Genomic DNA, 26,696 nt, shown 5'->3' on the forward strand with positions numbered 1-26,696 from the left:
TCTGAAAGCGTGGGCTCTTTGTACTGTACTTATGCACCAAACAGACTCTTGAACATTGTGAGCACATTCTTGTCTACTTTTCTCTACCTGTCACCTTCAATGCCTGCAGCAGGAGGGATTGAGGTCTTTAACAAAGAGTAGACAGTTGTACTTTTCAGCACAGTAAGACATACATTAATATGTCGGGTGTGGTGGCGCACCCCTTTAATCCTAGCACTTGGGAGGCAGAGGCAGGCGGATTTCTGAGTTTGAGGCTAGCCTGGTCTATAGAGTGAGTTCCAGGACAGCCAGAGCTATACAGAGAAACCCTGTCTCAAAAACAAACAAACAAACAAACAAACAAAAAACAAAAGACATACATTAGTAAGTTAACCACAGTAGTTTTTTTTTTCTTCCCCTATGTTAGAATAGTCAGTGCTTTTCAAATTCAGAGACAACATGAAAAAGTAGTAGGAAAACTATTTTCCCAGAAAGGTTTTTTTGTGTTTATTTTGGTGGTGGTTGTTGTTTTCGAGACATTTTGACAATTTGTAATTTTTTACTGGTAGAATGGTGTTTGTAACTTGAGGTCATCTTAGGTGGATAATTATCATACATTCTGGATTTGGACAGTTAGTGTGAGTGGCCACTTATATTAGCTAAGGTGTCTGTCACATATCTGTGTCCACTTGTGAATTCTTTATAGATGAAAAACTCAAAGCTGTTGTAGGGTGTAGCTTAAAGGCTGTCTTTTTCTCTACATATAATGGAGATGACGCACATCCAAAAGGAATAAGGTTACCATAGATAAGACAACCAATCACCCTTTGAGGGTCGTTGTGGACTGGTTACAACCAGTTAGCAACAGGTGAGCCCAAGATGACATGACAGAAGCATTGTGAATGAAAGCTAAGTGTTGCCCAGTCCATTGCTCCGTCCCAACTGTCACAGGGACCTGTGGCTGAGGAGGATGGAGGAAGCTCTGGTTTCACAGTAAGTGGAACAAAAGCCGTCATATAGCCTACACTGGCGGATGATGCTGAGAACACACTGTCTGACATTTAAACATACAAGTTTAGAGACAGTGTTTTCAGACAGATAAACAGAACTGGGCACATTTCTGTTAGGAATTCACAAATCAATTGAAGAAGAACATGGCCACATCTTTGAACCATTTATTTCGATTAATTTTTTAAAGCAAATAATTATTCTTAAGGTTAAATTTTATTATGTGTTTTCCCCTCCACTCTCAGTCTTCATCACGTGTGGATTGCTTTATAAGTCTCAGATGAACTTCTATAGATTGGTGAGCTGTGGCTAAGTATTCACATTTACTCTTCTTTTTACCTCAGACTCAAATCTTGGATTCCAACAGCATCACCTACTCGTAGCTCATTAGCAACCTCATTACCTAGAAAAGAGACGGAGAACATGCCAGCCATTGGTAATCAATACCTCTTGGAATGCACTCCCCTTCAGTTTTCCCCCAAACCCTACATCCAGGCACTTCTGGTTGCAAAAGATTTTTAAGAAAAACATTACCCCGACATCAAGAGAACATTACTGAAGACTGCTAGAGGATATTCACAACAATCCTGAGATCATAAAACCAGTTATACCCAGGCAGGGAAAGATGTTTCCTCCTTGATGAACTCTGTCTGCACAATTGGATTATTAGTATTTTCATCACAGATAGGTCATGTTTGAACTTAATGCTACATTATTATTATTATCTATGAATAATTAGTTAAAGCCTGAAAAAAATAACATGAAAGCAAACAAAAATGAGAAACTGATTCGGAATAGTTTCGTTTTGTTTTGTAACAAATATAGTTGAGATTAGGTTGTTTTAACAAAATTTGGAAGAAAAAGTGATCTTCTTGCCAATCCCTATAAAAATCAAAATTCTTTTCTTCCAAACACCTCAACCACCCTAACCAGTTTCATATGCTGTGTCAATACCGCGTTCAAGTGCATGCAACCAGAAAACCTTCTCCGGCTCTGATGCACAGTGCAGGAAAGGGGATGGTCCAACTTGGAATTCCTAGGAATCTAAATATTTAGAATGTGAGTGGTTTGTAATTGTTTAAGGCAGATAACTGGCATAGTCACTTGGCATAGTCACTTGGCCAGCTCATTTTCTCCTGAAGGGTAGGTACATGGTAGAAGACTGAGAAGTTATCGCTTGCAGCTGATACACCCATTTTATAAGACAGCAAAATGGCCATCATGTGGAACAGCATAGCTGTCATGTGCTTTGATGGAACCTGACAAGGCTGACCGTCTTTCCTTAGCTAGTTATTAACCTTCTTATGACATGTGAAGGAGTTACAGCTGGACTTTCAGGTAAGACTGCCCACATCTCTATACCCTGTTCACATGTGCAGCTATAAAGTCTAAGATGGGTTGTGGGGAGGAAAAAGAAATAGTAACCATCCATAATCCTCTGTCACAATAAATTTGAAATGATATCTAAACATTGGGCAGAATTAAGATATATGATGAAAACCTTCTGTACATTATACTTCAGTTTTGATCAGCTAGAAAATAAGACTTATTTAAATTCATGTCATCTACTTACTTAGGCTAAAAACTGGTCTTGTAGCAATTATCCTTTGAAAAAGTACAAATTACAGAGATGGGTATCAATCAGAATTAATAAAGTTTAATGAAGAGAGGAGGGAGGAAGGAGAATGTGGTTTGCCAATATTCCAGGAGAATAAAATCAAGTCAAAATGAGATCGGATCCCAAGTTCTTCTGACAGCGTCTTTCTAGGTTGGCATTTCATGTGAGTCTCAGTGTTCCAAGGATCACCAGCCATCTAGTAATCAAAGCCCGTGTTCTGCCAAATCCAACTTATTATCTTAACTGTTTAAGGCATCAAACACCCGAGGTTTATAAATATATAATTAAAGCCCCTACTTAAAAATAAACCTAGATGGGAGATTTACATTTTTTTCTTAATTCATGTTTATACAAAGAACAGATCTGTTTTTAAATAGTACATCAGTTCTCTTTGAGCTCAAATAAATTGGTGTGACACTTGGACAAAACCATTTCTAGAAACAATGGGTATTGACACCCCGTGGTCAAGAAACCCTTCCTGTGGAGTTTTAGAATTGTGCTGTTACTCAAAATGAACTGTTGTGTGGCCCCACTGCTGTCTGCAGGCTGGGTTGCTGTGGATTCACTTTAGAACTTGTATCCTACGAGTTCTAAACAGGCAAGGATCCTATATAAAGCAATCCAACTCAAGAAATATTTATGTCCTGTCTTAGATAAACCCCTAGATGTCCATGCTCTGGTAAACTAAATTACTTTTGTTCAGAAACTTAGAAATATTCTTTTCACTACAAAGGGAAAAACAAAACAAAACAAACAAAAAAAAAACCTCATCACTCACATTGTATTGCATACTGTGTTCACCATGGTGAAAAACACTGAGAAAAACAATTGAAAGTGACAAAAGATTTGTTTGGGCTCACAATTTTAAAAGTTCCTGGTAGGCCAGCTTTATTATTGTGGTCCCAAGGGTACGGTGGATCAAAGTAAGTCATCTCACAGTAGATGGGAAGCAGAGAAGCACAGGAAGGGACCAAAACAAGATACAGACCCTGAGGACATACCTGCAGCCTCCACCTAGACCTCATCTTCAAAGCTTCTAGGCCCTTCCTAATGCTGCCACACGGAAACCAAGGATTCAATAAGAGAACCAGGGCCGGGTAGATGAATTTCTTGTCCAAATCATAGCAGGTACTATGTCAAGGTTCTTTTTGTTATTCAAGGCATTTCTATGCCCATTTTCATCATTTTTTTGTGTGTGTTCTAATGAAAGAGAATTGGGAATTACAATAATCAGTGTGTGTGTGCGTGCACACACACATTTAAAATAGCTGAAGTATATTCATCAAAGTAAATACTTTCATTCTTTAAAGATGTTAGAAGAACAGTGTTCTGAAAATTCTTAAACAGAACTGTGGCATCTGTTCACAGTTATGGCAATATTTGGTGTACTGAAAAATGTTTATTTTGACCGATTCTGGGTCACTTCGTTTGTTGACTCTCTTCTGGGCCCTGTGTGTATTATATAATAATTCAGCTGGAGAGATCAGTAGACAAAACAAACTCAATGCTGTCTGTATGAGATGGACCTAGAACTTTGGACATCTGAGTGCTGGGATTTCATGCGATTTAGAGAAAAGATCATTGCCACCATCAGCTGTGTCCTTACCAGCTATGGGCTTGTTGTTCTTCATAAGGATGAGTCAGCTCCACATATAACAGCCCTTGCATGGGCCCTACTCAGTCATCACCCTCCCTTTTCCCTTTACTAAGTGAGTTCACTGCTCCCAAGCAAAGTAACTAGAAACTTCTCAGGACTGAGGACATAGAAAACTCTTCCTTAAGTCAGCAGTATATGCTCTAGGGGAACATAAGAGAATGAGAGAAAAAACATGACCTCAAGAAGTTGACACGTAGGTGAATGGTAGAATACAAGAGCATAGGAGGTAGAGTAGTCTTAGACATATCGAGAGGACCAAGATTCTAAAATCACCATAGAAATCTAAAGTTCCAAAGGAGAATGGGGGCCGGGGGGTGGGTGATATCTAGCAAGCTGGGCAATTTGAGACTGCCTTAAGCTATTTGTATGGGAATCTTCAGTACAGTGGCAGCCTAAGCTAGACCTTTGAGAAAGTATGCACAGGGGTTTGTAAACACCACAGGAATCTATATAGTCCTTTGTAGCAGTTATGAGTCCCAGGGTTATGTGTCTTGGTTTGTTCTTTCTTCCTTCTTTCCTTCCTTCTCTTCCTTTTTCCCTCCTTTCTTCCTTTCCCTTTTTTCCTCCTTTTTTCCTTCAAACACCTCCAAGGTAAAAAGAAACAAAAAATGCTTCAGAAAAATCTCAATAGAATGTGTTACCTGCATACAAGTTATCCTGGCTTGCTTGTTGCATGTACAGTACAACAGAAACATCCATCCTTGCCATGTACATATTGAATTTAATGTAAGTTGTATAGTAAAGAATGGATTTTATTTAGCCACAGTGTTTTCAGTGTCTCCTATGCTACCATGTAAGCATGAAACATAAACATTTATATAGGGGGCTTCTGGGTCATTCATAGCTTATGAATGAATGTGAATGTCCATTCCCAGCAGACTGTTCGTTATGCCTGATATCATATAAGCCACACGATGTTTCTCAGCCACAATATTTATTTATTTTTAGTTTTTCTGAAGCTTGTTCTAAATGCCTTTCATTTTCCATGAAAACTGTATTGGGAAGCAAGGCAAGCCACAACAGCATCCTAGTTTTACAGATTAGGAATTTTGCAAGAACGAGAAGCAGATGATACTGATGGAATTATAGTCTTCATCTTAGACCCCTAAAGTATATGAGGCAACCGATTTAATTGCATCGGGGAGCAATTCTGTCTATTTTGATTGGTGATTTTCTATGTAACTAAGGAAAAAATATGAACATGATGTTTAGAAGCCAATTTTAAAAACCTTATGCACTCTTTTATACTAATGCTGATGTATTCTTAAGACTGGATTAAGAGAAACACTAATGAAAAAATCAGGCATGATATTGCCACTCCAATTATTATGAGTTCATTGCAACTGCTCCTTTTCACACTCAGGCTTCTCAAAAATGAGCCCGTCCACAGCCAACCTGAGATTGGGGAAGTCTTCAAGGAGTGGGCCCTACCCCTGCTGAACTAGTGGCCACTGATAAATCCTGGGAAGTTAGAAAGCACTCCCATCAGCTGTGAAACCCCTGAGGAACCCTAATGGAGAGTTCTACGCCCAGGCTCACACAGATGACTCTGCTTACACTCACTGGGTTTATAGAAGCAGATGAATATGGCAAAGGGACTTGTAGGGAGGAGCTAGGGTTAATAGAGATGAGAGAGAGACAGCAATAATGAGAGAGTAATCAGAATGGAATGTATACTTGTGTGAAAATAGCAACACAACAATTAAAAAAAAACTTGATAAGTTGATAGATTATGTTAGATTTATTTTCCTTTCAGAATTTTGGAAACTTTTTGAAAAATAATTTATTCTCTTATATAGTACATCCCAACCACGTGGTCCCCTTCCTCCCTCTGTCCCTCACCTCTTTCATCCCCTACTACTTTCTCCCTCCTCACCCACTCCTCCTCTTCCTCTTAAGAAAAGGGCAGGCCTCCCATGGATGTCAACCAAACTTGGTATATCAAGTTGTAATAAGATTAGGCACCTCCACTCACATTGAGGCTGGATGAGGATCCAGTAGGATGACAGTGGCCTCAAAAGCAGGCAAACATACCAGAAACAGTGCCCCCCCACTCCCTCTATTAGGAGTCCCACAAAAACATGCTACACAACTATAGCATAAACACAGAGGGCTTAGGTTAGACCCATGCAGGCTCCTGATTTTCTGTTCCGTCTCAGTGAGCCCCTATGGGTCCAGGTTTGTTGATTCTGTGAGTTTTCTTGCCCTGTCCTTGACCCCTCTGGCTCCTACAATCCTTCCTCCCCCTCTTGAGCAGGATTCCCCAAACTCCTAGAAGAACTTAGCAGTTTTTGGATATTTACTCACCCTCATTGGACAATTCTTTGTAACTTGCATAATAGTCATTTTCAGTTTCCTACCTGGTTCTTTAAAAAAAAAAAAAAAGAACAAACAAAGCAAACCAACCAAACCAACCAACAAACAAACAAACCAAACGAGTAAAAAAATACTCAACCCAAAAGCTTGAAGTGTACAAACCCAGCATAATTTAGTCTCAAATGGTACCATATCCTAGTTCCAAAATGTAACTGTCATACAGATGGGGCATCAGCTACAGGATGCCCCCCCCCCCCAAGATAAGTGGGTGAGTCACTAAGACCAAAATATTAAAGTGATTCCTATAGCTAAGAGTCTGTCAGTTTTAAGGATTAGACAGTTGCTCATCAGCACGCATGAGCTCTGGAGTGAGTGATACCCCCTTGGACTAGTTGTAGCATTTGGAGCAGTAATATGGCACAAAGTCCCAGTTCTCCTTTCTTGCTGCAAAAAAGATTAGTGTGCTGGATTTTTGCCTTAAAAGGTCCAGTCTTGTTCTTGCTCATTAGGCTTAGAGTTACATTTTGGAAAAATGAAGACTCAAAATTATTTTCATAAATATTCCATCGTGCATTCATCCTATGACCAATATTCTATTTGGTGACTTAAAAATTAGACGTAAAATGTTATCAAAATGTCCCTTGAGTAATTATTTTCCTTTTAATTTATTTCACAAAATACATGTTAATTATATTCTTGTTCTGTGCCTCAAGTACAAACCCCAACATTATTTTCATTGTTTAACTTCCCCACTACTTCTGTGACTATCCCTAGTTATAGTTGCTTACTTTGAAAGTTTGTGACTGAATGTTTAGAACTACCACCTTCCAAAACTATGTCTAAACCAACCTGCACTATATATTTGGCTACAATTTTGTTTTAACACCTTAATGAGTCTGTCTGACCTCATGAGAACATTTGATAATGAAGGTTAGGGCTCTTTATACAGACTGCATAGTGCTGTGCCCTAAGCTGTTATGAAGTTTTCATAACTAAAGCTGTCTGCATTCAAGGGTATTTGAAAGAAAGATAAGAAGTCTAGTGTGTGTGGAAATTATTAATGTAGAGCTAGAGGAAAGATCATGGATTAAATTTTAAATATCTAATTTTAAACCATAAAATGAAGCTTAGAGAAAATTTAAAACTTGGCAAAGGGCAAGGAGCTCATGAGTGACGTATGCAGAAATAGGATCTAGCTCTGTTGATCTTTTTGGCCAATTCTTTTCTTCCATTTACATTGAAACCATTCAAGTTTTAGCCTGTTGGTTGTTTAATGACTTTAGCTACTTTTCAGAAGAACAGAGAGAAAGTGTTTTCAACCAAGGGTCTCTGATAAGAAAGTATCTTTATTTTTGTTTTGGTAGTTTGACATCTTAAGAGGTATTTAAGTAGGAAAATATATTAATCACTGAAATTGGACGATAAGGTGTATGTTAGACTCATGTCTGTCTCTCAGTAGCCATTTACTTGATATGTCTCTACTTCTCTTTCCTTATTTGGGAAATAAAAAAAATTAAAACCAGTGTTCTGATTGTTGCCAAAATTACACACATTAAGTGGTATATATTACTACTCACCACTAATATGGAGTTACTTTGGTTAACTTACTATTATGTTAGTCATTTGATAACCATTCAAAATGGAATTGTGGAAGGAAGATGAGTCTTGCTACCTAAAAGGATTCCAATTCTTTTCTGACCATTTCTCAGTCCTGTGCTCTGGTACAGGTTGGAGCATCACCCACAAGCTGTGCCTCCCTGAATTACAAGAGCTAGAATAAGGAAATGAGGACTCATGGCAGTGTGCTCAGGTTTCCTTGTTGGTTTCTTTCCTTGCCCATGTCCAGCATCAGCGTTGCTTCCATAGATAGGCCATGTATTCACTCTCTGGCATTTCATGTATTGGGATCTGCTCCCACATCAGCCTAAGTGAACTTTTCATTGCTTTGAATGTTCTTTGCCCCTCCCCCTTTGCCCCCATGCTGTCTCTCTCATTCTTAGTAAGTTCTCATTATGGTGATGTATCAGATGTGCCTCATGTTTCGGAGTGTCCCTGAGATGCCCTTTTGGTTGTAACTTGATGTGCTTTTATTCCTGATAAGAAAAAAAATTACTGATAATAGTTAATTAAAACCAGCTATTGGCAATTTATGCCTTTTTACAAACCCAATGCCATTCTTTTCATTGATAGAGACTTTTGATTTTACTGTGGCTAAGGTAGGGCAGTTAAATAAAGGGCAGTTGTGGAGTTGGTGTGGCTATCAAAATGAAACACAAGAGAAAAACCCAGTCGACCATATCCAGTACAGTAGGAGCACCATCTTCTGGCCTTACCAAAGCACTCCTCGAGAACGCAATCTCATTCGTTTCCAGCCTTCCATGTCTTTTATGGTCCACTTTCCTTGGCTTCCTTTTCCTCTGCTCCCCTCCGTTTACACTGTGCTTTTCTGAAGTAGTAAAGCCTTTCTGTCCTTCTGCATAGTCCCTGGCAACTATCTAGCTTTCCCCCAACACAAGGATGGAGAATTTGGATGCAGCCCTGGAAAAGCCTAACTTGCTTCAGTCACATAGCAGGTAACCTGCCTTTTTACTGAGTTGGCAGCACCAATGGGAGACAAGGCTTATAGCAACAGCAAAATGTTAATGGATCGCCTTTTCCCACTGTGCTGGCTCTAACCTGATGTCTGTCATCAGGAGGCATTTTTCCACCTTCTCTTTGACAGACATGCCAGTGGTGGAGACCAGACAAGAAAACGCCTCCTTCTGTTGCTTGAGTTTCAGTACAGTGTGTTCTTTCGATGATATCTCTGAAAGGTAGTACTATGGAGGATATTAAAAAATAATGAGGATTTGGTAGGGGAAGGGAGAACCAGCCCCAGAGGAAACTGGGGGCATTTCGTAGAGCCCAACTCCTAATCAGATTAGAATCACAAATGTGATTCAGTTCTCACTGATGTGGGGATAGCCTTGGAGTATACTATACAGAGCACATGTATCTACATTGTATATTTTTAACTATTGAAACAACAGAGTCAACACTAACTTTGAGAGATATGTTAATTTTAGAAATTGAGTTTTCTAGACCAGGGACCAGATCAGAAGTGATGTCGTCATGTCTGTTAAGAGTTTGCATCAGGGACAGGGGGTGTCCCAGTTGCAGGCTCATCCCAGTTGCATTCCTCACCCCCACTCTCAGTGCCCCCTGTAGATCTCACAGATCATCCCCTTCTGACTTTGCAGAAATCAGCACCTAGACCTATAATCACCTCAAACTCAGATGCCTAGGTGCCAGCATAAAAATATAATCAGTAACAGCCAGGGCAATGTGTCACCACTAGAGCAGGCCCTGAACATTCCAACATAACAGCAGAAGCACACACACAAAAATACCTTAAACCCTCCTATATGAAGATGATAGAGGTCTTTAAAGAGGAAATGAACAAATCCCTTAAAGAAAGCCAAGAAAAAACCCAAGTGAACAGTTGAAGGAAATGAACAAAACTGTTCAAGGCCCGAAAACGGAAATAGAAGCAATAAAGAAAAAACAAACTGAGGGAATTTTGGAAATACAAAAATTTAGGAATTTGAACAGGAACTATAGAGGCAAGCTCACCCACAAAGTACCAGAGGTGGGTGAAAGAATCTCAGGCATTGAAAGTACAATAGAAGAAGGGAGCATATTGGTTAAAGAAAATTCTAATCTAAAAAATTCCTGGCACAAAACATCCAGGAAATCTGGGACATTATAAAAAAAAACAAATCTAAGAATAATAGGAATAGAGGAAGGAAAAGATTCCTAGATCAAAGGACCAGAAAATATTTTTAACAAAATCATAAAAGAACATTTTTCTAACCTAAAGAAGGAGATGCCTATAAAGGTGCAAGAAGCACACAGAACAACAAATAGACTGGACCAGAAAAGAAAATCCTCCCGCCACATAATTCACAAAACACTAAACATACAGAACAAAGTAAGGATATGAAAAGCCCCAAGGGGAAAATACAAAGTAACATATGAAGGAGGACCTGCTAGAATTACACCTGATGTCTCAATGGTGACTCTAAAAGTCAGAAGGGCCTGGTCAAATGTGTTGCAGATGCTAAGAGACCACAAATGCCAGGCCACACTACTATACCTAGCAAAACTTTCAATCACTATGGGCGGAGAAAATAAGATATTTCATGATAAAGTCAAACTTAAATAATATCTGTCTACAAATCAAGTTGTTCACAAGGTGCTAGAAGGAAAAGTCCAAACTAAGGAGGTTAAATACACCCATGAAAACACAGGAAATCATTTAAAACTAGCAAAACTAAAAGAAGCACACACACACACACACACACACACACACACACACACACGCTAACAACAACAACAAAATAACAGGCATCAATATTCACTGGTCATTGATATCTCTCAATATCAGTGGTCTCAATTCTCCAATAAAAAGACACAGACTAACAAAATTAATGAGAAACCAGAATCCATCTTTCTACTGCCTCCAAGAAGCATACCTCAGTGTCATGGATACACATTACCTCTGGATAAAGCATTGAAAAAAGCTGTACAAATCAAATAGGTCCAAGAAGCAAGTTGGTGTAGCCATTTTAATATCTAACCAAACAGACTTCAAACCAAAACTAATCAAAAGAGATGGGGAAGGACCCTTAATACCCATCCAAAGAAGAACTACAAAGATGACATTTTAATTCTTAAGATCTATGTCACAGAGACACTCACTTTTGTAAAAGAAACTCTACTGTAGCTTAGATAACACATTGATCCTCACACACTGATAGTGGGAGACTTCAGTACCATACTTGCCTATAGATGGGTCATGGAGACAAAAACTAAACAGAAATGCTGGAATTAACAAATGTTAGTTATAAACCATATGGACCTAATAGATATTCACCCAAACACAAAAGAACATATCTTCTTCTCAGTACCTCAGGGCACTTTCTCCAAAATTGATCACATACTCATGAAGCAAGTCCAAACGAGTAAGAGAAAATTGAAATGTATCTTATCATCCCACTGCAGATTAAAGCTGGGCATCACCAATAGGAGACACAACAGAAAGCTTAGAAACTCATGGGAACTGACCAACTCTCTGCTCAATGAAAAATGGGTGAAGACAGAAACATAGATATTAAACACTTTCTAGAATTCAATGAAAATGAATACACAGCACACCTAAACTTATGGGACCCAATGGAAGCAGTGCTATGAGGAAAATCCATAGCATTAAGTGCCTACATTAAAAAAAAAAAAAGGAGTGATCTCATACTGGCACCTGAAAGCTCTAGAACAAAAAGAAATAAGGATGCCCAACAGTACTTGATAAGCAATAATCAGATTGAGAGCTGAAATTAATCAAATAAAAACCAAGAGGACAGTACAATGAATCAGTGAAACAAAAGTTGGTTCTTTGAGAGAAATTGGTAAAACAGACAAACCCTTATCCAAATTAGCTATCAGGCAGAGAGAATATCCCAAAATAACTAAATTAGAAATGAAAAGGGGGGCCACAACAACAGACACCAAGGAAATCATAAGGACTTACTTTAAAATGATGTATCCCACCAAATTGGAAAATGAGCAATTTGATACATACTACTTACCAAACTTAAATCAAAATCAGGTAAGTACTTTAAACAGACATATAAACCTGATGAAATAAAACCAGTGATTAAAAGTCTCCCAAACAAAAAACCCAGGGCCAGATGTTTTTAGTACAGACTTTTACCAGACTTTTAAAGAAGAGTTAGTGCCAACACTCCTCAAATTATTCCACAAAATAGAAACAGAAGAACTACTACCCAACTTGTTTTATGAGGCCACAGTTACCCTGCTACCTAAACCACACAAAGACTCAACAAAGAAAGAGAATTACAGACCAATTTAATGAATATAGATTTAAAAGTTCTCAATAAAATACTAGCAAACTGAATCTAAGAACACATCAAAACAACCATCCACCATTGTCAAGTTGGCTTTAGCCTAGAGATGCAGTGATGGTTCAATATATGAAAATCAGTAAATGTAATTCACCATATAAGCAAGCAATAAGAAAAATATCCACATAATCATCTCATTAGATTAACTAAACAAACAAACAAGCAAACAAACAAAAACAACTACAAAAAACCCCAAGACCCAAACCAAAATCAGTAGCCCTTCTGTAGACAATGGCAAGTGGACTGAGAAAGAAGTCAGGAAAACAACATCTTTAACAATAGCCTCAAATAATATAAGATATCTTGGGATAATTCTAACCAAGCAACTGAAAGATCTGTATGACAAAAACTTCAAGTCTTTCAAAAAAGAAATTGAAGAAACTATCCAAAGAAAAATCCCCCATGCTCATAGATCAGTAGGATTAACACAGTAAAAATGGTTATCCTACCAAGAACAAAAACAATCTACAGATTCAATGCAATCCCCATCAGAAATCCAACACAATTCTTTACAGAACTTGAAAGGACAATTTTCAACTTCATATGAAATAACAAAACACTGAGGATAGCTAAAATAATCCTGAACAATAAACAATGAACTGGTATCACCATTCCTGATTTCAAGTTGTACTACAGAGCTATAGTGATAAAAACTATGTGGTATTGATATAAAATAGACACACTGATCAATGGGATCGAATTGAAGACCCAGACATAAATCTACCCATGTATAGACATCTGATTTTTGATTATGAACCCATAAATACATACTAGAAATAAGAGAGTGTCTTCAACAAATGGTGCTGATCAAATTGGATATCTGCATGTAGAAGAACCCAAATTCATCCATAGTTATTAAGCCCAAGCAGACAGCAGCATAAAACTAGATATATTAAACCTGATAGAATAGAGAGTGACAATAGCTTTGAATGAATTGGCACAGGAGAGAGATTTCTGAACAGCATAGACACTAAGATCAACAATTAATAAATAGGACCTCATGAAAGTAAAAAAGCTCAGACAGGCAAAGGACTCTGTCAATCAAAGAAAGTAGCAGGCTATAGCATGGGAAAAGATTTTTACTGATTCCATATATTCCATATCTTATAGAGCACTAGTATGCAAGGAACTCAAACTTAATATTGAAAAATCCAGTTTAAAGAGTGGTACAGATCTAAATAGAGAGAATTCTCAATAGAGAAGTCTCAAATGATTGCAAACCATTTAGAGAGATATTCAACCTACTTAGCCATCAGGGAAATGCAAATCAAAACTACCTTAAGTTTCCATATTACTCCTGTTGGAATGCCTAAGATCAGTAAGGCAAGCAACAGCTCATGCTGGCAAAGATATAGAGCAAAGAGAACACGCCTCCATTGCTGATGGAAATGTAAACTTGTATAGAAACTGTGGAATCAATATGGTGGTTCTTCAGAAAATTGGGAATCTCTCTACCTCAAGTTCTAGCTATACCACTCTTGGGCATATACCCAAAGGAATCTACAGCCTCCTAAAAGGACAATTGCTCAACTATGTTCACTGTGGTTTTATTTATAATAGCCAGAGACCTAGATACCTCTTAACCAAAGAATAAAGAATATGTGGAATATTACTGGACTGTTCAAAACAAAACTGACATCATGAAATTTTCAGGCAAATGGGTGGGATTAGGGAAAAGTCATTCTGAGTTGAATGATCTAGAGCCAGAAAGACATTGTACATGGATGCTAGCAGGTAAGGAAATGATAACCAAGCTGCAATCGAAAGACCTGAAGACATTACATAAAGAGGAGGGTTTAGCGGGGGGGGGGGGGGGTCCGTGTGAGAAAAAAAAAAAGAAAGAATCTGCATCAATCTCATAGTGATGGCTGATAACTGACACTCTGAGGTCTTGCAGTTTATGCTGTGTAAAAGACTATCATAAAGACAAAGGGAACTTCATGCTGGTTTATTAGAGTTTCATCCATAATTGGGTAGGATACAGAAGCTCAGGTGAATACTTAAAGGTGAATCAATGACTCAATTCAACTCACTAAGCATTTGTGGATACTTCACTGGCCAAATGCTATGTAATATTCTGAAAGTTTAAACATGCATAAAGCATGGTTCCCAACTGCCTAGGGCCTGTAGATTTGCAAAGAGGATAAGCATAAAGGACGATTATACAATTCTTACCTAGAAAGTTCTTTGGCAATGCAGACAATGGAAAATTTATGTCTAGAAGAACCAAGAAAAAAAAGCTCAGATGAGCTTGTGTGAATTTTTCCTAGGGCCTTCAGTGAGTGGAAATAAGAGGTTGAAGACATTGATGAGGTAGTATGTAAGCAAGTGGGATGTGGGAGGTGATCATGCATTCAAATGCAACTTGGGGAATGTATATGTATATGTCTGAAAAAATAAACAAAGGCCAACTTTACATGAGTTATGAGTACCATGTAAAGAATTTAGTGCCTCCTATGTAAAATTACTTGTGTAAAATTTCAACATGAATAATAAAGAAATACCTTCTTTATTGGGACATAAGGAAAGGTCATCAGAAGGCACTAGTACCATGGTGTCATATTATCTGTGTTAGATCAGAATGAAGATGAGCAATTGCTGTTGGCTTCAGCTCTGGCTCCCATCAGAACCTCTTAGGGAGTCTTAATACTGCTGGAACAAGGGAAAGTCTGTAACAATGGGCCTGATCAATATCTTCTACAAAGCTCTCCGGATGCTTCTGAGGAGGAGCAAGTTTGAAAACCTTTTCTTGGACTAACAGAAATAATGTTGAAGAAAGGAAGCAGCTTGATTTAATTGCGATTGCCTTGTTGATGGTTGTGCTTTTGAAGGAGATAGGTATAGATTAACAGACTCTTGTGGATTCCCTGTTCAAGTAAAGGAGAATGCCCAAATTATAGATGTATTATGTCTCATTAATATAGTTTTATTTGTAGCTTGGGGTTCTGCAGGCCTGGGCATGATGAATCATAAAGAGAACCAGGATCCCAGAGAAGGATTGTCTAAGAGTAAATGCATGATTATCAATTCAAGTTCTGCTTTGAGCCCCACTCACAGAATCTGTGAATTCATTATTTGCCTTCTTATTTAGGCACCCATCATACCAGTGAATACAGTTTTGTAGAACCTATTTGTGGAGTCTACACAGTGGCTAATCTGCTCATGGTAATCTTTCCTGAGGTGTTTACTGCAAAGAAAAGGAATCTAGAGAAGACAGTATTTTTATGAAAGAGCATGAGCCTGGGAGAGACAAGGAGTTATATAAGACTGGATTCCAGGGCATATCTCAGCAAGGGGCTTAAAGGAGGCAGAAAAGCTATCAGAGGAGTGATCCAGGCTAATTTTTCCATACAGGTCTGCAAGTAATAGTTAAGTGTTGGAAGAGTCTTAAGGAATAAAACATACAGATTTGTTTATGAGAAAAGTCTTCCAGGAATCAGAGTTTGTTAAATTGATGTTGTCTAAAACAAAACATAAAACAAGCAAATAAAACCAGGTAGATTTTTAAACATTGTCCTGATTTAAAAAAAAAGAAGAAGAAGAAGAAGTAGGGGGGAGGGAGAGAAAGGCATAGTGGCATGGATAAAAACAAAGCACTAAGTCAGAAATTGAGAGAAACAAGGAGCCCACAAGGTGCACAGGCGATTCCAGATGGCATGAGATGAATTTCAGAGGGAGAAACAAACTGTAGTTTGCCATGAATGGACTCAGATTCAGACTCGTGGAGTCTGTGGTGGTTGGTTAAATTTAGGCAGATATATTAATCTAAAAGGTAGTTGGATCACAGTCTCAAGGTAGTAATTTAGAACTTGCCAGTAGATCATTGAATGGATTTTACTTGTCATATGATACAGAAAACATTACACACAGAGAGTATAATGTGAGGAAAAGAATAGCAGAAAGATTCCCGATGGATCTAAGGAATGAAGGGGAAAGGATTCTGGGGCTGCCTGGAGAGAACGGGGAGGTAGGAGGAACAGTACCTGTATGGGAGGAATGTGCGGTGGAATTATGATTCCAGGGAAGTTCAATTATAAGACACCAGCTTCCCTCAACACAAGTAGGACAGGGAAAATCCACTGAAAATGCTGGCTAAATCCCGTGAGTTCTCATAGAACAGTAGACAGAAAACAACTGTAATTTGACCACAAGTAAATAGATGAGAAAGCAGACAAAGCAAACACTGAGTGACTTTTTAATGTCACCTCCCCCTTGAGTACCCCTAAAAGCTCTGCTGTGAAGGAAAAGAAGCTGGTGAGGAAAAACCTGACAGCTAGAGGAGTTTAAAGGGTGCTTTTGAAACATGGGGCAGGATAGATAGGACATTGCATTGAGAATCATGTATAGTGAGTTCAAAACACATGGATGTATGTGGTCTTTGGCCTCTGCCGTGTCTGGCATTGCAAAAGGCAACAACAGTGACATTGGACTTACACAGTACTTTGTTCTAAATGTTCCTTAATACCTTACTGTACAAATGGGGCTTCTGCCAGGTAATGGTGGCACACATGTTTAATCCCAGCATTCGGGAGGCAGAGGCAAGTGGATCTCTGAGTTCAGTACCATCAGTACTACAGAGAAACCCTATCTCAAAACAAACAAACAAACAAACCAAATGGGGATTCATTTACGTATCATGGCTGCTTCGGGACGTGGATCTACGGGCATTAACTTGCCCAATTTGTCTTCCTCCTATTTCATTAAGCTTATGCATTAAACTCTGCTTCCAAAACAATATTTAAGAATGTGCATCGCCAGATTTGACTGAGAGGTGAGACCTGGGCCTTTACTTATAGATGTCGCTTCGTTATCTTACGAAAGGGAGTCTCTCCAGAATTCGTATCTTTATAGTTATTTCATAACCTGCAGGAGGTTGAACTCTTACTTGACTCAGAAACACCTGTGAATGACTCAGCAATACCTGTGAATGACTCAGCAATACCTGTGAATGCAGAGCAATACAAGAACTGGTCTTGAAAATGAGTTTAGTGGGGAACACCAACAGGAAGTTAGTCTGTGGTGACAAAGTTAAGGCAGTCACAAACATTAAAGGAAAATGTTGGTGAGTGAATCAGAGTAGAAATCACAGTAGGATGTAGGTGGAGAGAGAAATGAGGGATCTGGAATGATGCTGAAGCAAAAATAACCCTAACCACGCAGTTGGATGAACTTTGAAGCTGCTGGCAGCACTTGGTCGTGAACACATTTGTAGTGTAGTGATTATATTGATGGCTTCAGCTTTTCCTACTTTTATGTTCTCATTCAACCAATGTGAAATTTGAAAGTTTCAAAATAATTAAGAGTTTAGATATTTTTAATTTTACTGTTACCATTATTAGCACCAACACAAGTTTCCTGATTTACGAGAGGCATCTCATTTTATCATTAAAAACAAAGCAATGCAAAACAAAACAAAGCAAAACCTAGAAATAACTCAATGTTATCTTCTCTTTACAACCAAAGGAACAGGCTGGGCTAAGGTCACAGACCTAGATAGCAGGAAAGTTTAGACCAGGAACAAATAGTGTGAATCCATTCTTGGTGCTGCACATTTTAGTGCCTTAATCTCTCTACCTCCTTCAGAGATTCAGCTACCATATCTAAGAACAGGACAGTTATCCATTAAAAAATTTAGTCTCTGTATTCTCCTAGTATTTGGGAATTGGTTTGTCAGAATCCATATTCGGAAAACTTGAACCAAGTTTAACAACAAAACAAAACAAAACCAAAAACAAAACTAAAAACAGTTAAAATGTATCTCAATGGAAGCAGAAAAGCTCCCCCTTTTTAATTTAACTTTGCTGACTAGATTGTTAAATACATTTCTTTAACATTTAATGTTAAAGGGCTATATATATATCCTTGTATGTAGCTTCTATTCTAGATATTTGTAGGCTGACGTTATTCCAGAGAAACACTTGATTAGCCATTAAGCAAGGCTCTTGAGACAGGGAGTGTGCATGTGATTTTATCTATCTTTCTTTCTAATACCGTGCTCACTACTGGGGTACAGAAATATGGACAGTATTCCACTGATGTCATCTGGTGGAGCTAATAATCTGGGTGAAGGCCAGCAGAACGAAACAGACACACACGGTGACCTTGGTCAGCCCTCATCTGGAAACTTAAAAACCAGATAGACATGATAAAGTAGCATTGCTCGTCCCGATGCCTCCTGTTTCTGCAGCAGTGCTATGGAAAGCTGGTGGGGACCCTCTCTAAGGAGTACAGGGTACAGCAGCTCCATCCCGGCTTGAGTTCTGAACTGCCTCCCTGGCTCGGGCTTTTCTTTTTCTCAATCCACAGCAAAAGCTGTAAAAGATATATTCAAGCCTGCCCAAACCTCTATTAAATTAATTTCTTCTGCATTTGATATTAAAACAGAGTGGGAGTTTGTATTAGTCAGGGTTCTCTAGAGTCACAGAACTTATGGATAGTCTCTAGATAATAAAGGAATTTATTGATGACTTACAGTCGGCAGCTCAATTCCCAACAATCGTTCAGTCACAGCTGTGAATGGAAGTCCAAGGATCTAGCAGTTACTCAATCTCACGCAGCAAGCAGGTGAAGGAGCAGGAGCAAGAGCTAGACTCCCTTCTTCCAATGTCCTTATATTGTCTCCAGCAAAAGGTGTAGCCCAGATTAAAGGTGTGTTCCACCACACCTTTAATCCCAGATGAAAGGCATAGCCCAGATTAAAGGTGTGTTCCTTAACTCGGAGATTCAATCTTCTGGAATCCATAGCCACTATGGCTCAAGATCTTCAAACCAAGATCCAGATAAGGATCTCCAAGCCTCCAGATAAGGGTCACTGGTGAGCCTTCCAATTCCGGATTGTAGTTCATTCCAAATATTGTCAAGTTGACAACCAGGAATAGCCACTACAATCCACCCCTTGTCAACTTGACACAAATAATATCTCATGTTCACATGAAACAATAACAAGGTTGTAAATACGCCTAACATGATATAACTATCCCTCGTACAATCGCAAACGCATTAGTAAATTTACAATGGGCATTCATATTACTTTATAATCCTCGTTTCTGCAACTGGTTACGTGGCCTTAATTGGTATTTATAACTACCTTCCTCTACTACCCATTCTGTATTTCCTTCACCTTCAGCCAGCACTTCAGCAGGTCTTGGCTCTTTTCCTGGAGGATTGACCCATACCTTCATTCCTGATGGGTCTGTGTCCTTTGTCATCCTGCTTGGATTAGGCTGTTGTAGTTTCCCATTGACTTTAATCACAGGACATGGTAGTACTAAGAGACGCCCTAAGGGATCTCCTACACTCCAGACATAATCTTGCTTACCACCATTGTGAAGAGGTAATCCAATTTCCCCATGGTAATCTGGATCTATCACCCCTCCTAACACTGTTATTCCTTTTTTAGCCTGTTGGTTTAAGGGCATTAGAAGCCCAAAATGACCAGGGGGAAGTCTGAGCTTCCAGTTCAATGAAATGTTTGTTGTAGCTCCTGGTAGGAGCACTCCCCTCTCTGGAGCCAAAACTTCTAAGCCAGCAGAACCTAGAGTTATGGGGACAGGAAGCAAAAATTTTCCTAGAGGGTCACTAGGAGTGATAGTAAGTGGAACTATTCCGTTTTCCACCCCTTGATTCCTGGACCCATGAATCCTGGCTATGGGTGAAACTGTACCATATATCGAGCGCTGATTCAAAGCATATACTGCCTTCTGAAGAACTCTACCCCAGCCTTCCAAGCTGTTACCACCTAATTGGTGCTGTAACTGCGTCTTCAAAAGGCCATTCCATCTTTCTATCAGCCCAGCTGCTTCAGGATGATGGGGAATGTGGTAAGACCAGTGTATTCCATGATCGTGGGCCCACTGTCGTACTTCTCTGGCTGTGAAATGAGTTCCTTGGTCAGAAGCAATACTGTGTGGAATACCATGACGATAGATGAGGCATTCTGTCAGTCCGTGAATGGTGGTTTTAGCAGAGGCATTACGTGCAGGAAAGGCAAATCCATAACCAGAATAAGTATCTACTCCAGTAAGAACAAAACGCTGTCCTTTCCACGAAGGAAGTGGTCCAATGTAGTCAACCTGCCACCAGGTTGCTGGCTGGTCACCTCGAGGAATGGTGCCATATCTGGGGCTCAGTGTTGGTTTCTGCTGTTGGCAGATCTGGCAATCAGCAGCAGCTGTAGCCAGGTCAGCCTTGGTGAGTGGAAGCCCATGTTGCTGAGCCCAAGCATAACCTCCATCTCGACCACCATGGCCACTTTGTTCATGTGCCCATTGAGCAATGACAGGGATGGCTGGGGAGAGAGGCTGATTGTCCACAGAACGGGTCATCTTATCCACTTGATTATTGAACTCCTCCTCAGCTGAAGTCACCTTTTGGTGAGCATTTACATGGGACACAAATATCTTCACATCCTTTGCCCATTTGGAGAGATCTATCCACATACTTCTTCCCCAGATGTCTTTCTCACCAATTTTCCAATTGTGATCTTTCCAAGTCCCTGACCATCCAGCCAATCCATTGGCTACAGCCCATGAGTCAGTGTATAATCGTACATCTGGCCATTTCTTCTTGCAAACAAACTGTAATACCATGTGTACTGCCCGAAGTTCTGCCCACTGTGAAGATTTCCCTTCACCTGTGTCTTTCAAGGTTGTCCCAGAAAGGGGTTGTAATGCTGCAGCTGTCCACTTCTGGGTGGTGCCTGCATAACGTGCAGAGCCATCAGTAAACCAGGCTCTAGTCTTCTCCTCTTCGGTCAGTTGATCATAGGGAACACCCCATGAGGCTATAGGTGCATGCTTGGCAGCAGATGGCATTGTAACAGGAGTAGAAACCATAGGCATTTGAGCAACTTCTTCATGTAACTTGCTTGTGCCTTCAGGACCTGCTCTGGCCCGATCACGTATATACCACTTCCATTTGATAATAGACTGCTGCTGTGCACGTCCCACTTTATGACTTGCAGGGTCTGATAGTACCCAGCTCATGATGGGTAGTTCAGGTCGCATAGTGACTTGGTGTCCTATTGTCAGACGTTCAGTTTCCACTAAGGCCCAATAGCAGGCCAAGAGCTGTTTTTCAAAGGGAGAATAGTTGTCTGCAGATGATGGTAGAGCTTTGCTCCAAAATCCCAAAGGCCTTTTCTGTGATTCACCTACAGGGGCCTGCCAGAGGCTCCAAACAGCATCTCTATCAGCCACAGACACCTCAAGTACCATCGGATCTGCTGGGTCATATGGTCCAAGTGGTAGAGCAGCCTGCACAGCAGCCTGGACCTGTTGAAGGGCCTTCTCCTGTTCCAGGCCCCACACAAAGCTAGCAGCTTTCCGAGTCACTTGGTAAATAGGCCTAAGTAACACACCCAAGTGAGGGATGTGTTGTCTCCAAAATCCAAATAGACCCACTAAACGTTGTGCTTCTTTCTTGGTTGTAGGAGGGGCCAGGTGCAATAACTTATCTTTCACCTTAGAAGGAATATCTCTGCATGCCCCACACCACTGGACTCCTAAGAATTTCACTGAGGTAGATGGTCCTTGAATTTTGGTTGGATTTATTTCCCATCCTCTGATACGCATATGTGTTACCAATGAGTCCAAAGTGGTTGCTACTTCCTGCTCACTTGGTCCAATCAGCATAATGTCATCAATATAGTGCACCAATGTGATATTTTGTGGAAGATCCAAACGATCAAGATCCCTTCTAACTAAATTATGACACAGGGCAGGAGAGTTAATATATCCTTGAGGCAAAACTGTGAAGGTATACTGTTGGCCTTGCCAACTGAAAGCAAATTGCTTCTGGTGGTCCTTATGGACAGGTACTGAGAAGAAGGCATTTGCCAGATCAATAGCCGCATACCAGGTGCCAGGAGATGTGTTAATTTGCTCAAGTAAGGAAACTACATCTGGTACAGCAGCTGCAATTGGAGTTACTACCTGATTTAGTTTTCGGTAATCAACTGTCATTCTCCATGATCCATCTGTTTTCTGCACTGGCCAGATAGGAGAGTTAAATGGAGATGTGGTGGGAACCACCACCCCTGCATCTTTCAAGTCCTTGATAGTGGCAGTAATTTCTGCAATTCCTCCAGGAATACGATACTGTTTTTGATTCACTATTTTCTTTGGCAGAGGCAACTCTAAAGGCTTCCATTTGGCCTTTCCAACCATAATAGCCCTCACTCTACAGTTCAGGGAACCAATATGAGAATTCTGCCAATTTCTGAGTATATCTATCCCAATTATACATTCTGGAACTGGGGAAATCACCACAGGATGTGTCCGGGGACCTACTGGACCTACTGTGAGTCGGACATCAGTCAAAACTCCATTAATCACCTGCCCTCCATAAGCCCCTACTTTAACTGGAGGGCCACAATGTTTCTTGGGATCCCCTGGGATCAGTGTCAACTCAGAACCAGTATCCAGCAGACCCCGAAAAGTCTGATTATTTCCTTTTCCCCAGTGTACAGTTACCCTTGTAAAAGGCCGTAGGTCCCTCTGGGGAAGAACTGGAGAAAGGGTAACAGCAAAACCTTTGAGTGTCTTATCAAGATTCTTCCTCAGAGGAACCTGGCCACCCCTTCATTCAAGGGGTTCCGGATCTGCAAACTGTCTCAAGTCTGGAAATTGATTCACTGGCCGAGATTGCTGTTTACCACAATCTAATGTAGCCTTTCTTTCATTTGTTTGAGAATTTTTCTGCTTATACAGATCAAACAAATATGCAGTAGGCTTCCTATGTATTTCATTCCTGGAAACACCATGATTGATTAGCCAGTACCAAAGGTCCAAGCGAGTCATGCCATTATAAATTTCACCTCTCCTGTGCTGACCATTACTAGGTATGTTATTATAAACATTCTTTTGTCTACGCTGTCCATTATAATAACTAGGATCACCTTGTCTCCGGCGATTCAATGCTGCCACCTGGCCCTTGTTACCTCGGGATCCAACTAAACCCAGTGAATTTAATTCATCTAATTGAGCAGAAGCATCTCCAATGCTAAGATCTGGCACAAGGAAAAGGGAAAGAACAAAACCCTTCAAATGTGCTGGTGCCCCTCTCACCAATTTGCGTCTTATAGAGCTGGTGAAAGGCATATCTTCTGGACCTTCCCATTGTGGACAATTATGCTTTACACAATATATCCACTCTAGCATTGCAATTTCCCTAAGTCTTAAAATCCCTTCATCAACACTAAGCCACGGAATATCAGGCATCTCCAAGTCATTTCCAGTAGGCCATCTTTTGATAAACACCTCAGCCAACCATTCAAACAAACTTTTGACACCTTTTTTAACTATGCGAGCTTCCGTATTAAACCTAGAATCTCTACTCAGAGGACCCATGTCAATAAACTCAGCCTGCTCTAGTTTTATGTTCCTTCCACCCTTATCCCACACCCTTAAAATCCATTCCCACACATATTCACCAGGTTTCTGCTTGAATGAATTAGCAAACTCATTAAGCTCCTTAGTAGTGTAGCGAATTTCCTCATGGACTATACTTTCTACCTCCCCTCTAGGAGCCTGTTTTGCTTTGAGTCTGGTTACAGGTCTAGAAGAAACTATTGGTGGGCCGTGAGCAGACTCTGCAAAATTAATTTCCTCATGTGGGGAAGGCATTATTTCAAGAGGTGGGGCTGAGGGTACTACTTCCTCAGGTGGGGCAAACCCTTGAGAATCTGAGGATTCAAAATTCTCAGCTTCAACATGGTCTTCCCACACATCCCCGTCCCATGTTGTAGGATCCCATTCTTTGCCAATTAGAGCCCTTACTTTAACTGTCGACACACTCTGAGGCTGAGACTTGAATTTTCTCTGTAGTTCAGCCAACCTTACAATGAGAGTTTCTGTTTGATTTTCTGCAACTTGAGCTCTATTGCTACAAGAGAGAAGATTCTCCTCAAGGACACACTTAGCAACTTTTAGATCGTTTACTTGTGTCTGGAGCCTTTCGATTTTATCACACAACTCCTTCCTTTCATTCATCATTTTTTCCACAGATACTAAGAGCAGCCAGCCAGTAAAATCATTTTTCGATTTTTTCCCCATCTTGTAGAAAGCTTTGTGCACTGAATCACCTAATTCATTAAGAAAATCAAGGGCATTAGCTTCTTTAAGTTCGGAATATAGTTTCAACCATGGGTCTTCAAAATTCTCTGAGCTCCCAGGAGGGAGAGAATCTGGAGAGGTTTCAATATTTGAAAGTGCTGGTGGATCAACAAGCCAATTCCAGTATTTTAAAAGATTCATCCTTGTACTTCTGTTACTCTAGAACCACTCCTGGTACCAACTTCTGTATTAGTCAGGGTTCTCTAGAGTCACAGAACTTATGGATAGTCTCTAGATAATAAAGGAATTTATTGATGACTTACAGTCGGCAGCTCAATTCCCAACAATCGTTCAGTCACAGCTGTGAATGGAAGTCCAAGGATCTAGCAGTTACTCAATCTCACGCAGCAAGCAGGTGAAGGAGCAGGAGCAAGAGCTAGACTCCCTTCTTCCAATGTCCTTATATTGTCTCCAGCAAAAGGTGTAGCCCAGATTAAAGGTGTGTTCCACCACACCTTTAATCCCAGATGAAAGGCATAGCCCAGATTAAAGGTGTGTTCCTTAACTCGGAGATTCAATCTTCTGGAATCCATAGCCACTATGGCTCAAGATCTTCAAACCAAGATCCAGATAAGGATCTCCAAGCCTCCAGATAAGGGTCACTGGTGAGCCTTCCAATTCCGGATTGTAGTTCATTCCAAATATTGTCAAGTTGACAACCAGGAATAGCCACTACAGAGTTCTTAAGTAGATTTGCTCTAAATATTAACCCAATGGCAAGAATCTTCCATGAGTTCAGATGGGATGAGATTACCCAATGGCCCCTAGATGTTTGTTCTCTGGAAAATGCTGAAATAAAAGTTTATACCCTTTTGGATTCTTGAACAAATGTCTCCATTTCTGTACATTATATGGGCCATTCTTTAATGGTAAATTTGCACATTCACGGTACTATTAAATGTCTACTTGGAGTTTGTTATCTTTAAAGTCTTACTTTCCTATTTTTTTTTTTTTTCCTCTCCAGGCTCAGTTTGAACTCAAGACATTTCACATCCGGGGTGAGCACGCATTAGTAACAGCAAGACTTGAAGAAGCCATTGAAAATCTCAAGCAACAGTTAGGAAAGCGCCGGGAAGGATGTGAAGAGATGAGAGATGTGTGCATTTCCACAGATGATGACTGCTCTCCAAAGGCTTTCAGAAATGTGTGCATCCAGACAGACAGAGAGACCTTCCTCAAGCCCTGTGATGCTGAAAGCAAAGCAACCAGAAGCAGCCAGATAGTACCCAAGAAGCTGACTATCTCCTTAACCCAGCTCTCTCCCTCAAAAGACAGCAAAGACATCCACGCCCCATTCCAGACAAGAGAAGGCACCTCCTCATCTAGTCAGCATAAGATATCCCCTCCAGCTCCCCCCACGCCACCACCACTCCCTCCACCTCTCATTCCTCCACCTCCGCCCCTCCCACCTGGACTTGGACCTTTGCCTCCAGCACCACCCATACCACCTGTGTGTCCTGTGTCGCCACCGCCACCTCCTCCGCCTCCTCCTCCAACTCCCGTGCCTCCAAGTGATGGACCACCACCACCACCACCTCCTCCACCACCACTTCCCAATGTCCTAGCTCTTCCTAACAGTGGAGGTCCTCCTCCTCCTCCACCTCCTCCTCCGCCAGGACTTGCACCCCCACCTCCTCCTGGACTGTCCTTTGGACTCAGCTCTTCTTCCAGCCAGTATCCTCGTAAACCAGCCATTGAGCCCAGCTGTCCTATGAAACCTTTGTATTGGACCAGAATACAAATAAATGATAAAAGGTAAGCTCTCCCTTGACCCACTCTCAGTTACAAATTCACAGGGTTCTTCCCAAGCAACGCTTTATTATCCATAGTTCAGTATTTACATTGGGTAGCACCCATTCTCAAATATAATATGATAAATGCTTTGGCTACACAAGCTTAGAGCATCTTGGGGAGATTGTCTTTGCCAGGTCCTCTAGGACAAGGAGTGTGTTCAGGATCAGATTGCTCTGCAGCGTTCCCTTCATGGACTGTAGAAGAGTCCAGGTCTAGCTAAGCTAGGGTCCTCTCCAACACCACTGTATTAG

At 40.4% G+C, this 26,696-nt stretch overlaps 1 protein-coding gene across 6 annotated transcripts in view; it reads left to right on the plus strand.

The window, feature by feature from the left end:
- Fmn1 (formin 1) overlaps nucleotides 1-26,696 on the plus strand; it is a 389,105-nt gene that overhangs the window by 171,872 nt on the left and 190,537 nt on the right. For all 6 annotated transcript variants that reach the window (XM_011239295.2, XM_011239294.2, NM_010230.2 and 3 more), the window contains one exon: nucleotides 25,616-26,406. In XM_011239295.2, coding sequence (XP_011237597.1) covers nucleotides 25,616-26,406 — 791 coding nt within the window. The remainder of the gene's footprint in view (nucleotides 1-25,615; nucleotides 26,407-26,696) is intronic.

The sequence above is a fragment of the Mus musculus genome, chromosome 2 (genome assembly GCF_000001635.26).
Source record: "Mus musculus strain C57BL/6J chromosome 2, GRCm38.p6 C57BL/6J".
NCBI classification, from domain to species: Eukaryota; Metazoa; Chordata; class Mammalia; order Rodentia; family Muridae; genus Mus; species Mus musculus.